This window comes from Trichomycterus rosablanca, chromosome 26 (genome assembly GCF_030014385.1).
Source record: "Trichomycterus rosablanca isolate fTriRos1 chromosome 26, fTriRos1.hap1, whole genome shotgun sequence".
Classification (NCBI taxonomy): Eukaryota; Metazoa; Chordata; class Actinopteri; order Siluriformes; family Trichomycteridae; genus Trichomycterus; species Trichomycterus rosablanca.
In genome coordinates, this window is record NC_086013.1 from 980,675 (window position 1) to 994,962 (window position 14,288).

Sequence of the window (14,288 nt, forward strand, 5' to 3'; positions counted from 1 at the left end):
CTCCGCCTCCAAATTCGGAGGGAAAATGTCAGGATGCTTTTACCTCACACTCTCTCCTTTTGATTGGCTTAGTGACCTTTCCGACTCCATACACACCCCACGCACGCACACACACACACACACACACTCACCACACACACACACACACACTCACCACACACACACGCACACACACACACACACACACACACTTCTGCTTTTTGGCGCGCTGGTGTGTGCGCTTTGCTGTCTGTAATGTCACGCTGCCATCTAGTGGTCAAAAATAAGAACTACACTATAAATGTCTGGATTAACGCTGGAGGTTCATTCATTTTCTATCAATACATAATTCATCCTGGTCAGGGTCTCTGTGCGTCCCAGGCTCCTCTGAAAAAACAAGAAGCAAGACAGGGACGCACCCTGGACAGGGCAGGACTTCATTTATTACTTATTTACTCAGACATGTGGGCAAATTAAAGCAATCAATCCACCTTCTGCATGCTTGTGGGAGGTGAAAGGAAACCTGGGCGAGGGTGAACATGCCAAACTACAGACAGGGATCAAACCCATGTTGTGCAGAACCCACCCGATTGTCTGCGTTCTGGCTTGAAACACACCTTGGACACCTTGCGTCACTCACTCACATACTCGCGCACATTTGAGAGTAATGTAGACCAACCAATCCACCTTCTGCATGTATTTGAGATGTGGGAGGAGCCAGGAACACCCAGAGGAAACCGATGTGAACCTTATATGAGCAGAACTGTGGGGGCTGTGCCAGGGGATCAGGGGACTGCCCTCAGAAAAACATGCCAGTGGGTGGATTGGCTGCTCATAACCGAGCCTGATTAAAGTGTGGCTCTCCGTGTGCAGGTACGACGACGACGGTCACCTGATCAACGTCACCCTGCCGACGGGAGAGGTCAGCAGTTACCACGGCGACACGGAGAGGGCCTTCAGGGTGGAGTGCACCTCGGACCGAGGGCAGTTCGTCGCCGTCACCAACCGCACCGAGGACGGCGCCGCCTACACGCTGCGCCAGGGTGAGTCTTAAAGGGTCGTCAGTCCGGGACTGATAAAACAGGGACTCGAGGGCGCCCTCTAGCCCGCCAGTGCTGACTTCACAAGCTCGTAGGTTCGAATCTCGGCCCCGCCGACGGCCGGACGGGTGCCCACACAGACGGCGATCGGCTGGTCCTAAAATTCCTCATAAGTGCTGCAGTTACGACCTCTGCTGGTGATCGGTGGTGCTGCACAGAGACGGGGCATAACGGAGATCGGTGCGCGACTCTCAGTGCGCGATACGGATCTCCGTATGAACCCTGGTGCGGGTGAAAAGAAGCAGTACTGGAGTGGAGGTCTGCAGCAGTAGAGGTGTAATCCATCACTGACTGTAGAGCCAACATGATGAGAAAACTGTGCCATCTGGAACCAAAAACGGGGCGAAGCTCGATTCCTATTGGTTATCGCCACATGACTGGGCTTCTAATTTGCATAAAGGTGGCCAGACTCCGCCCACGTTGACTCCGCCTCCTGTCATGTCATGTTGCGCCGGTGCTTTCTAAGGCTTTTGTCTTAGTTTGAGATTCGGTTTGACCGGCCAGACAACACCGTCTCTGAATCTTCTGTACCCGTGCAGGTCACTCGGTCAGCGTGTACCGCGTGAGCGGAGACGGCTCCCTCTCCGCCACCTACTCCAGCGGCATGGACGTCACCCTGGGCACGGAGCCTCAGCCGGGGCCCGGACTCTCCCAGGGGCCGCTCCCGGGGCCCGTCCACCCGGCCGTGTGCCGCTGCAACGTCTCGCTGCCGGGGGAGCAGAGCTGGAGTCTGATCGAGTGGAGACAGAGACGAGAGCAGAGCCGAGGAAACTACAGCACGTACGAGCGCAGACTGAGGGTGAATCTATCACACACACACACACACACACTCACACACTCACGCACACAATCACACACACACACACTCTCACACACACACACTCACACACACACACTCACACACCCTTGTGTGTTTTATCCTCAGGCCCATAACAGGAACGTCCTCTCCATCGACTACAACCAGGCGTCCCGGGTGGGGAAGATCTACGACGATCACAGGAAGTTCACCCTGCGCGTCCAGTACGACGGGCGTGGCCTCCCGGTCACGTGGTCGCCCAGCAAGTACAGCGAGGTGAGGGTGAGCTACACCGACGCCGGCCTGGTCTCCTCCATCCAGAGAGGGAACTGGAGCGAGCGGCGGGATTACAACAGCGGGAGGCTCGTCACCCGAACCTGGGCCAACGGCAACACCTGGAGCTACACCTTCATGGACAAGGTGAGGGGGCGGGGCGGGGCGCGGAAGGGGGGGTTGTGCCGTGGTGAACCGTCACTCTTCTAGGAAGGGTTTTAATAGGATGTTGGAGTGGGTCTGTGGGAATTTGGGGCGTGATGAGACCCTGCTCATGACTGGGTGTGAGGGGTGGGGCTTAGATTATTTCAACCAGCAGGATGAAACAGCACTAGCTAGAGCAGCTTCCACTCCTCTGGGAAGGCTTTTAATAGGATTTCGGAGTGGGTCTGTGAGAATTCATGCCCATTAATGGAATTATTAATTATAATAATTATTATTTCTATTTTTAATTATTTCTATTTTTATTTTTTTCTATTTATTATTTTTATTTTCATTTTTATTTATTTTCATTTTTAATTATTTCTATTTTTATTTATTTCTATTTTTATTTTCAATTATTTTCATTTGTATTTATTTTATTTTTATTTGTAATTATCTCTATTTGTATTTATTTGTATTGGTATTGTTCTGCTCTCAGTCCATCCAGCTGCTGTTGCAGAGTCAGCGCCGCTACACGTTCGAGTTCGACCAGACCGACCACCTCCTGTCGGTCACCCTGCCCAGCATGGTCAAGCACGGCCTGCAGACGGCGCTGTCGGTCGGCTACTACCGCAACACCTACACGCCCCCCGACGGCCCCGCCCACTCCCTGGTCCAGGACCACGCCCACGACGGGCGCCTCCTGCGCACCCTGTACCCGGGCTCGGGCCGGCGCGTGGTGTACCGGTACGGCCGGGGGGCGCGGCTCAGCGAGGTCCTGTACGACGCCACGGCGGTCAGCTTCACCTACGACGAGGCCACGGGGGCGCTGAAGACCGTCCACCTCACGCAGGAGGGGTTTGTCTGCACCACCCGCTACAGACAGACAGGTGGGTGTGGACACACTCACACACACACTCACACTCACTCACTCACACACACACACTCACTCACTCACACACACACTCACACTCACTCACTCACACACACACACTCACACTCACTCACTCACACACACACACTCACTCACTCACACACACACACACACTCACTCACTCACACACACTCACTCACACACACACTCACACACGCACACCGTCCACCTCACACAGGAGGGGTTCGTCTGCACCACCCGCTACAGACAGACAGGTGGGTGTGGAGCGCATCCAAACGGCAAGGTTCGAACTCACTCACACACACACACACACACTTTTGTTTATTTCTCGTCCCTCTCAGGTCCGTTGGTGGGGCGTCAGATCTACAGATTCAGCGAGGAGGGTTTGGTGAACGCCCGCTTCGACTACAGCTACAACAACTTCCGGGTCACCAGCATGCAGGCCATGATCAACGAGACGCCGCTGCCCATCGACCTGTACCGCTACGTGGACGTGTCGGGGCGCATCGAGCAGTTCGGCAAGTTCAGCGTGATCAGCTACGACCTGAACCAGGTGATCACCACGCACGCCATGAAGCACACCAAGATCTACAGCGCTAACGGTCAGCTGAACGAGGTCCAGTACGAGATCCTGAAAGCCATCGCGTTCTGGATGACGCTCCAGTACGACGGGGCGGGGCGGGTCAGCTCCTGCGACGTGCGCATCGGCGTCGACGCCAACGTCACGCGCCACGCCTACCGCTACGACGCCGACGGCCAGCTGTCCACCGTCTCCGTCGACGACCGGCCCATGTGGCGCTACGGCTACGACCTGAACGGAAACATCAACCTGCTGAGTCAGGGCGACGTCAACGTGAACGGCCGGCTGACGCCGCTGCGCTACGATCTCCGCGATCGCATCACGCGCCTCGGCGACGTCCAGTACCGCGTGGACGAAGACGGCTTCCTGCGCTCGCGCGGCACCGTCGTCTTCCGCTACAGCGCCAACGGGCTCCTCCAGGGGGCGCTGGAGCGGCAGAGCGGGCGGCGCGTCACGCACCGGTACGACGGGCTCGGCCGCCGCGTGTTCACCCAGACGAGCGACGGGATGCGCGTCCAGTTCTTCTACGCCGACCTGAGCGAGCCCACCCGCGTCACGCACCTGTACGACCACGCCGCGTCCGAGATCACCTCGCTGTACTACGACCTGCAGGGTCACCTGATCGCCATGGAGATGAGCAGCGGCGAGGAGTTCTACGTGGCGTGCGATGCCGCCGGGACGCCGCTGGCCGTCTTCAGCAGCCGAGGGACCGTCGTCAAGGAGGTTCGGTACACGCCCTACGGAGACGTGTACCGCGACTCCAACCCCGCCTTCACCCTGCCGTTCGGCTTCCACGGCGGCCTGTATGACCCCCTGACACGCCTGGTGCGCATCGGTCGCCGTGACTACGACACCGTCTCCGGGAGGTGGACCACGCCCAATCACGAGCTCTGGGCCGGGATCAGTGAGGATCCCAAACCGTTCAACCTGTACGCCTTCAGGAACAACAACCCGCTCGGCACGGTGCAGGACGTCGCCAAGTTTACCACAGGTGGGTAGAAAAACGGGCGTGGCCTCTTATATACACTTGGAAGGGACGTAGATATGCACGAAAGTATTCGGACGGCACTTATAATTACTGAATGACGTTTCCATCATGTCATGCACTGTAGATGATGTGTGTGTGTGTGTGTGTGTGCAGACGTGAGCAGCTGGCTGCAGCTGTTCGGCTTCCAGCTGCATAACGTCGTCCCCGGATTTCCCACAATTCCCGTGGAGAAAACCCAGCAGACGTACGAGATGATGAGCACGCAGGCGCGGACGCACAGCTGGGAACCCAGCAAGGTATGATGGGAAATATCACGAACGTTTCATTATGTTGTGAATAATGTGTTGTGAATGCGCCGGTGCTTTGTCTTTCTCTGCAGACGGTCCTGGGCGTCCAGTGCGAGCTTCAGAAGCGCCTGCGGAGCTTCATCTCGCTGGACCGCCTCCCGATGAGCTCGGCCGACGGGAAGCCGGGGTTCCGACACAAGCTCCGCCCACGATTCTCCGCCCTCTCCTCGATATTCGGCAAAGGGGTGAAGTTCGCAGTGCGCGACGGCGTCGTGGCGACCGAGATCGTGGGCGTGGCCAGTGAGGACGGGCGTCGTGTGGCGGCGCTCCTGAAGGGCGCGGTCTACCTGAGCGACCTGCACTTCACCATCGCGGGACGCGACACGCACTACTTCTGCAAGGACGCGTCGCTGGAGGCGGACCTGGGCCTGGTGGGCGTGGGGGGCGGAGCCAGGGTCCTGGAGAACGGCGTGAACGTCTCGGTGTCGCAGATGAGCGCCGTGATGGACGGCGAGCTGCGCCGCTTCGCCGAGATCGTGCTCCAGCAGGGGGCGCTCAGCCTGCACGTGCGCTACGGGGCCACGCCCGAGGAGGAGCGCGCACGGGTCATAGAGGCGGCGAGGGTCAGGGCCGTCCGAGGGGCGTGGTCCATGGAGCAGAGGCGGGTGCGGGAGGGAGAGGGCGGGGTCAGAGCGTGGACCGAGAAGGAGAGGGAGGAGCTCCTGGCCGACGGGCGCGTCTCGGGTTACGACGGATTTTACGTTTTGGCGGTGGACCAGCACCCCGAGCTGGCCGACAGTCCCTTTAACGTTCAGCTGGTCAGGCAAAGTGACGCAGGGCGTAGGTAACACACACACACACACACACACACACGCAGCTAACTTTGTAGATCGTGCCAAGACCTGCTTCACCGTTATAAAGTGACCTGCTGTTATTTGAGCGTTTCTTTGGTTGAGGAATGTTGCTTTGCTCAGCTTTGTTATTATTTGGGCTTGTTTTGTTGGACGGGGGGGTGTTTGTTTACTTGTTTGTTTGTTTGTTTACTTGTTTGTTTGTTTACTTGTTTGTTTGTTTGCTTCTTTGTTTGCGTGGCTTTGACGCGAAATGCCTTGTGTTTTAACCAAAAAGGCCTCTGCTTTCTCTCTGACGTATGAAAACATAAAAACGTCCCGTGTTGTAAATATTCCGACTGTCCTGCAGACTGAAGCAGGGATTCGCCGGGCGTCGCCAGGGCGTTGCCGGGGCGTCGTCGGGCGTCACCTGTCTTGTTGAGGTACCCGGTGACCTGGATTTGCCCAAAATACGGGACTAAACGGACTGTAAACGATAACTGGACGTCCGGAACAGCTACCTTGTCGAGCCGTTTTGTCGGGATCATTCACTCCTGTGCCCGATCTGACCCACGAGGGTCGTGACTAAGACACGCCCCCTTCTGACACGTGTGCAGCTCCGACCGCTTCTTTTCACCCGCACCAGGGTTCGTACGGAGATCCGTATCGCACACGGAGCGATCGCGCACCGATCTCTGCGCCATCGATCGCCAGCAGAGGCAGTAGTTGCATCGTAGCCTTTCATCCTCCCTCCCTGGGACGAGCCGATCGCCGTCTGTGTGGGTGCCCGGTCGGGGGTTAGCACAGCTGAGAGTCGAACCTGTGAGCTTCAGATTTATGTCTTTGTGCTGCTCAAAGCAAATAAAAAAAAGAAGAAAAAAAACCACATGAGGAGAACATGCCAAAGTTCTTATAGTTCCTCTCCGAATTCTGGAACCGTTTCAGTTGCTGAGCCGTGCTGTCGACCTGGCCGGGCGTCTAACAGGCACAGCCGAGCCGTCTGGACAGTGTTCATCATAGCTGCTGCATCGGCGCCCTCTGCTGGCGGGTCGAGGTGTACGCATTAAGGTCAGAATGAGGGTCTGCACTTGTTGGGGGAATTGGATACGCCACACACACTCCTGACTGTTCGAGAACGACTCCTGATTGGTTCCCGTGTTCCTGTGCTCACTCCTGAGGTGTGACGTGTGGGGCCTCGAGCGTTCTTTGGGGATCTTTAGGGGTGCAGATAAAAGGTCACGGGGTCTGTCCTAAACCTAGTGACCCGCCCTGCTCCCCCACTGCTCCCACTGCCTCCCTGATCAGCTCCTCAGTAGAGAGGATTGTAATCAGACATCCGTCTCCTTCTGTGTCCCGAGAACGCTTAAACGCTTCAACTCTCCCTGACGCCCCAATTTACAAATAATCCACACTCGTATAATTACACCTTTATACAGATTAAACATCAACGAGAATTTATTTACATTTAAAACTATAAAGAACTCCGCACTGATCCGTCCGCCATGTTTGTAGTTTTTTGTGAGAAAAGTCGTGCCGCACTGAATGCTGGGATTGATCTTCAGCGCTGAGGAGGCGTCCGACGCTCCCTCGTTATTAAGTCAGATTATCACTCAGAATTAAGGCGCCTCAGTAGGAGCATTTTAACGGAGCTAAGGATTTAGACACGCCCTCTTCTCGGGAGTGTAGGATGATGGGAAATGCGTCTGTGTAGGGGGAGAGCTAGGGTTTTAGACAGACCCTGAAGCTGATTGTGAAATGTTGTTTTTATTTCGTCACGTTTGTCGCTGGACGCTGCTCTGCTGCACCCGGTATGGGATTCGAACCCGGACGAGATAGAAATGTGAAGTGTGTTTTAATAACGTTTAATAACGTTCTGAGAGAAAATGATCCTCAAGATGTGACAAAATTGACTTTTTATTTTTATTTTATTTAAATATTACAAATATAGTAAAAACGATGACGAGTGTGTTTTCGCGGCACACGTGGATGGATCGGATTAATGTGGACACACGTGGAGATGTAATATAGCTCATTAAGCTCAAGTGCTTCGTTAACATCATAACGAACTCCCACACACACACACACACTTGAGAACTGACCGTGTGTAGACGTTTCAACCCAGAGAAACCGGACCTGATTACCCATGATACACTGGAGAGACTGCGTTTTTAATGAACTGTGGATGTGATTTGTTTGTTTGTTCATTTTTTTTTATATGTGGAACTCGTGCCTTTCAGCTCGAAGGGAAGCCGACAGCACGGGCGGAGTCACACACACACACACACACACACACACACACACACGGTGTACTGCAGTATTTACTGTCATTTTTTTATGCTTCTCTTCGGGATCTCGGCGGCGGAGACGATAAATAAAGACAGAACCGCGCGAGCTTTGTTTGTTTATGGATCTGATTCAGATGGAACTGGATGGAATTTCTGTCTGTGTGTTTATTAAAAGAAACGCTTCTGCCCTAAACATCTCTGTGGCTTCTTTTTACATCAGAATAAATCATCAGAAGGTTGCTGGTTCAAGCCCCACCACGGCCAGATTGCCCCTGTTGGACTCCTGAGCAAGGCGGTTAACCATCAGATGTTTAGACAGTGTACTGGATAAAATCGTCCGCTATTTACCGATATGTGAACATTTGGTTCCCAGTTTTGAACCTAAAATGAACCAAACGGTTCAAAATTCGTTTCCTGAACGTTGGTGAGATTGTTGAGGCCGGGCGGCTACATGAACAGTGATTGGCTGTTGTTCATACAGGGTGGGAAGCTGGAGCGAATTACGCCCTCTGCTGGCTGATTGGGGAATAATGCTGATCAGGGTGTGGCTCTCTGCACACAAAGCTGATCTGCATATGAACTCGCCTCGTGCAGGTGAAAAGATGCAGTCGGGTACTGCACACGTGTCGGAGGGGGCGTGTATCAGTCTCGGTCTCCTCAATCGGCCCGGGGGTCAGCACCAGTAGAGAGGGAGCAATCGGGTAATTGGATACGACTCAATTGGGAGGAAAATTGGGGTAAAACAGTCCAGTTCTGTACATTCTGCAGGGGTAACAGGGGTATAAAAATCCAAAAATCTGAAATAAATGACGTTGTTTGAGCAATGTGAAGCTCGACTGTGGTCCAGTGCACCAAACCAGGAGCAGGACGACGGACTCGAGGAGTTTGGTGAGGAGGAGCGGTGACGTTTATCACAGAGCCTCAGACGCACCGCAGAATCAGGTGGGTCATAACCAGCTCGGGGTTTAGTGTCCATATACTTTTGGCTATACTGTATAATGTGTGTGTGTGTGTGTTTAGCCCGACTGTCTGTAATAACATGATTTATTTGGATTGAATCACAGTAAGATGCCAGAAATGAAAACAGTGTGGGTTCGCGTGTGTGTGTGTGTGTGTGTGTGTGATGGGTGATGTAATACATCTCGTGCGTTCTCTAACGTCGCTAACATCCTCTTTTGATTAGCGAGCGGGCCGTAGCACGCGGCGCTGAATTCTTCTTGCGAAACGAAACACTCGCGGCAGTTTAATCACCCAAAATCCATCGTGTTCAGATTCCACCAATCAGATTAAAGCACAAGGTTTCTGAGAAGCCTGCGATCGAGGCTCTGAACTGTGCAAAAGTTTGTGCACCCCGGGTCTACAGTAATGACACGTTAAATATTTAATTTATTTATTAATTAGTTTATTTAATATTTTTAAGTCAGCAATAAAAAAAGAACATTGGGCAGTAAAATTTGCAAAATATTATAAAAAATAAATACAAATAAAATCAAACTGATTCCACTCAAGTAAACAAACAAAACATCGAATAGAATTAATTTTATTTATTACAGAAATTACAGTTGATAAACGTTGCTATTTTTCAGCTGAAGATTCTGCGTGTTTGACTTGAGTTTGTTATGTAGGTAGCATTGTGCTAATTCCGAGCTAAACTCTGCTATCGGGCTAATCGGTCGCTAGCTAGTTATAGTAAACAACAGTGCGTAATAAGGTTCATATTAGCGATTTATAAATGTGACTTTATCTATGTACATCACTCACCATCATCACTGTACTCAATGTCTCAGGGTGTTTAAATAAACTTGAATTATTAACAATAAAATCATATGATTAGCTTATTCTCTCAAAAGAGCAATTACGGTAAAATACGAGTCTTAGATAGAGTTGGTCGCGTACGAGATCCTGCATACCAGAGGTGTGGTTTGTCCTCCACACCACTAGGGGTCACTGTGCATTTACAGTGGCAGTGTTTCCTCCACACCAGTAAAGGGCGCTGTGGCTTTTAGGTAATAAGGTTTCCCATGAAGAATCAAAGTGAGGTGTGGAGTAACTGCTGCGGCCAACTTTCAGTCCCCAATAAAAGGTACCGCACGGTTACTATAGAGACGTACCTGTAAATATACAATAGTGGTGGGCGTGGCTCGGAGAACAAAGGTACTGGTCTGTTGATTGGAAGGTTGAGAGTCCAAACCCTTCAGTTCCTCTATACTGTGCTCCATTGGTCTTGGACATACCATTCAACGAGGATCAAATGTACGTACGTCACGTCAAAGCTTTGTGATGGTTGGCTGTTCTCCGTGTCGCCCAAGTCCTGATGTCATCAGTGCAGCTTGTTCTTGGTCCTCATCGTCTTCTGGGTCCTGTCGTACAGTAACGTCGCCTTCAGAAGCTGTGTGGGACTTGTGGGATTTGTGGGAGTTCTGGCCGTCTCGTGCGTCCGCTCAGTGGTCGTCATTTTCCTACACAAGGTTTATGATGCAGAATGTAAATGTACAGAACTCACGTGCCGGTCCAAACCAACGAGACGATGCCATCAACCGAAACGTGCAGGGGTCACCACGGGGGGCCGGAAGAGGGGAAGGTGAGGATTATATAGAGGGACCTGAGTAGATCACATTCCCAACAGTTGACTAGGGACATTAAATTGGGACGCCCCTAATACCTATCTGTTCGTTACGGTTACAGTCTGTCCTCCGGGTTCGTCGAGGCGACGGTGTCCTTGGTGTCGCTGAGATTCCGTGAGAATGAGCTGAGCCGCATGCTGACCGAGTCCCGTTTCTGCATCGCGATCTTCGGCACCTTCTCCTCACAGAGGCGGCGCAGCTGCTGCCGGAACCGGTTCCCCACGAAGCAGTAGAGCAGCGGGTTGACGGCGGAATTGGCGAAGCCGAGGGACAGCGAAGCCGGCATCATGGCACCCAGGGCTCTCTCGGCTCCGCAGCTCCATTCCACGCCGAGCTCCTTCAGGGCGCCCATGAAGGCCAGGACGTGGAAGGGGAACCAGCAGACGAAGAAAGCCGCCACCACGGCCAGAGCCAGACGCCGGACGCGCTCCAGACGCGCCGAGTCGGGCTCCACCAGATCCGGCGATGCCAGCAGGTGCCACCCGATCCTGCCGTAACATATCGCGATCACGATAAAGGGAATCACGAAGCCGAGGAAGTTCTTGGCGAGAGTTAGCGTCGCGTGCCAGAGCTCGCCCGGGTACTTAATGCCGCACACGGTCACGTTGAAGTCGCTAAGGTAATGCGTTTCCCGAAAGACTATCGTCGGAACGGTGGTCAGAGTCGCCAGGACCCAGATGATGGCGCACAAACACCTCGCCTGGAAGACGCTCTTGGCGCGGTACCTGCTCTCGTGGCAGTGCGAGCGCAGGGGGTAGACGATGGCGCGGTACCGGTCCACGCTCATCCCCGTGATGAAGAAGATGCTAGCGTAGATGTTTAGCGAGGACAACGCGCCGCACAGCTTGCACATGAAGGACCCGAAAGGCCAGTCGTAGTCCAGGACATAGTACGCCGCCCAGAACGGGAGACTGGAGAGGAAGAACAGGTCGGACATGGCCAGGTTCAGCAGGTACGTGTTGGCGACCGTGGACCTCAGCGACTTCTGTCCCAGCACACACACGGCCAGAACGTTCCCCAGGAAGCCCAGGATGAAGATGAGCATGTAGACCACCGGGATGAGGCTCTTTTGGTAGCGGGAGACCGACGGTGACAGAAAGTCACATGACCTGTTGGAGGCGTTGGAGAACGTCGGCTCCTCCAGCACGCTCAGGTTGTGGGACGAGTTTGATTCCATGATGCTGTGAGACTTGGGCTGGATGGAAGCGTCACGGTTCTGCAACAGAGAAACACACATCATTAAAAACCAACCACGGCGTGGGTTCTGCACAGAGGAACGGTCCCGGCAACATGGGTTTGAACCTCACCTCTGGAGTAAAGCACAACAAGACTCTAATACTGTTCCTACAATAAGGCAGGATTAGGGGGTGATGTTGCACCCGGGGTCTTATATGGCAGCATTGGGGGAAGGGGGGTTATAAGGCAGGATTAGGGGGTGATGTGGCAGTGGGGGGTTAAATGGCAGAATTAGGGGGTGATGTGGCACCAGAGGGATTTAAATGGCACCAGGGGGGTTTGAAAGGCAACATTGGGGGGTCATGTGGCAGCACTGGGGGGTGATATGGCAACATTGGGGTGACCTGGCACCAGAGGGGTTTAAATGGCATAATTAAGGGGTGATGTGGCAGCAATGTGGGGGTGGGGGGGTGATAAATAAGTCAGATGAACACGAGGAGAGTCGGAGAACATCTGTAAAATCTAAATAAAGTTCCTCAGTACAGTTCTTCATCAGTTCTTCATCTTCATCAACCTGCAGGACGTGTGTATGGGGGCCTGAGGGGGGTGGATCGGGGGGTCGGGGGTGGATCTTTTTTTGGAGGGGGGTAATAAATCACTGTCAGAAACTTTGCTGTTAAAAAGAGGAAAAACATTTAAAACCCTGAGAAAGAAAAGCAGGTTCCCACTGACGGAGGGTCTCTGGTGAGTTCGGTCACGTGTGAAACGGTTCGAGTTCCTAATGGAAAGTGTGTGTGTGTGTGTGTGTGTGTGTGTGTGTGTGTGTGTGAGTGTGTGTGTGTGAGTGTGTGTGTGTGTGTGTGTGTGTGAGTGTGTGTGTGTGTGTGTTTCACCACATGTTTACACTCATGTACGCAGCTCCATGTTCTTCAGCTGCTCAGCTTCTCCCTCCACGTCTCACACAGACATTATTTATTAAATATCTTTTATTTCCTTTAGTTCTTTTATTCTCAGTTTCAGTTTCAGGCTCAGCTGGCAGTGTCGGTGCTGCACAGTTCCAGAAACCCAAGGAACAGGGTTCAAACCTCACCTCCAGTGATAGTTTGGTATGTTCCCCCAACAACAACTTGAAGACCATAAAAGAGCACGACACAAATCCATCCCCCCTCAGACACAGTTAATCGTGCCTGTGTGTAGACGCCCGACCGGCCGATGGCACAGACAGAGAGTCGAACCCTGGATCCCTGGATGGAACAGTGGTGCGCTGGTGTAAGTTAACGCTGCACCAACCGAGCGCCTAATGTAATAATTCTTTATTTTCATTATTCTCATTTTTAAGACCCTGAACCCATCAGATTATTATGATTTTATTAATTATGAAATAATGTTAATAATAAAAATTAATAATTATTAATGTTATTGTTATTATTTTCATTATTACTTTTTTATTATGTCTTGTGGTCAGTGTTTTTAAGACCCTGAATGCATAAATTGTTTTTATAAAAATATGAAATTATTTTAATAATAAAATGTTATATTATTATTATTATTATTATTATTATTCTTTTCATTATTATTGCTATTGTGTAATATTATTATTATACTTTATTAATATAATTATTTATTATTATTATTATTATTATTATTACTACTACTATTAATATTATTTTTATTATTATGCTATTATTATTTTTCCAATGAATATTATTATTAATATTATACTTTATTATTATAATTGTTATTATAATCATAATTATTATTATTATATTATATTATTATTGTTATTTATTATTATTATTATTATTATTATTAGATTATTATTATTAGATTATTACTATATTATTATTATTATTATTATTATTAGATTATTACTATATTATTATTATTGTTATTATTATTATTAGCCCTTCCCTTAAACTGTTGCTTCAGTCATATCATTTCTTTTATATAATAGTTTAATTAAACGTGTTGTGGTGTAGTGACTGTTGTGTTGTGAAACACTTCACTTAGAATAATTTGGGCGTCCCAATACTTTTGACCGTACAGTGTACAGTAATAATTAGCAGATTAAATGTAACTGCTGATGCTGGTTTACGTCGTCACGCCCTCATGCACTGAAGATTAAAACTCTCTTCATTTAAAGCTCGTTAAATAGTGCTGATGCCTGAATGATGTGTGTGTTATTAATGCTGTTTGTGTGTGTGTGTGTGTGTGTGTGTGTGTGAGTAAAAGATCACGGTACCGTTTCTCTGCTCACTCGATCCAGGAGGATCCAAACCCACGTTCATGATGATCCAGAAACTTCCAGCTCGTCTGCATCTGTCTCGCGTGTGT

At 51.0% G+C, this 14,288-nt stretch overlaps 2 protein-coding genes across 4 annotated transcripts in view; one reads left to right on the top strand and one right to left on the bottom strand.

The window, feature by feature from the left end:
• The window catches only part of tenm1 (teneurin transmembrane protein 1), a 92,030-nt gene extending 85,986 nt beyond the window's left edge, over positions 1-6,044 (top strand). For all 3 annotated transcript variants that reach the window (XM_062989027.1, XM_062989028.1, XM_062989029.1), the window contains 7 exons: positions 853-1,022; positions 1,619-1,878; positions 2,005-2,295; positions 2,789-3,179; positions 3,526-4,755; positions 4,906-5,048; positions 5,132-6,044. In XM_062989027.1, coding sequence (XP_062845097.1) covers positions 853-1,022; positions 1,619-1,878; positions 2,005-2,295; positions 2,789-3,179; positions 3,526-4,755; positions 4,906-5,048; positions 5,132-5,887 — 3,241 coding nt within the window. In that variant the 3' untranslated portion in view covers positions 5,888-6,044. The remainder of the gene's footprint in view (positions 1-852; positions 1,023-1,618; positions 1,879-2,004; positions 2,296-2,788; positions 3,180-3,525; positions 4,756-4,905; positions 5,049-5,131) is intronic.
• Positions 6,045-9,602: 3,558 nt separating this feature from the next.
• Positions 9,603-14,272, bottom strand: agtr2 (angiotensin II receptor, type 2). Its single transcript, XM_062989030.1, has 2 exons — positions 14,197-14,272; positions 9,603-11,994 (listed from the first exon to the last, which is right to left on the bottom strand). The coding sequence occupies exon 2, from the start codon at positions 11,953-11,955 to the stop codon at positions 10,834-10,836; it is 1,122 nt and encodes a 373-aa protein (XP_062845100.1). The 5' UTR covers positions 11,956-11,994; positions 14,197-14,272; the 3' UTR covers positions 9,603-10,833.
• Between the last annotated feature and the right edge of the window lie 16 nt (positions 14,273-14,288).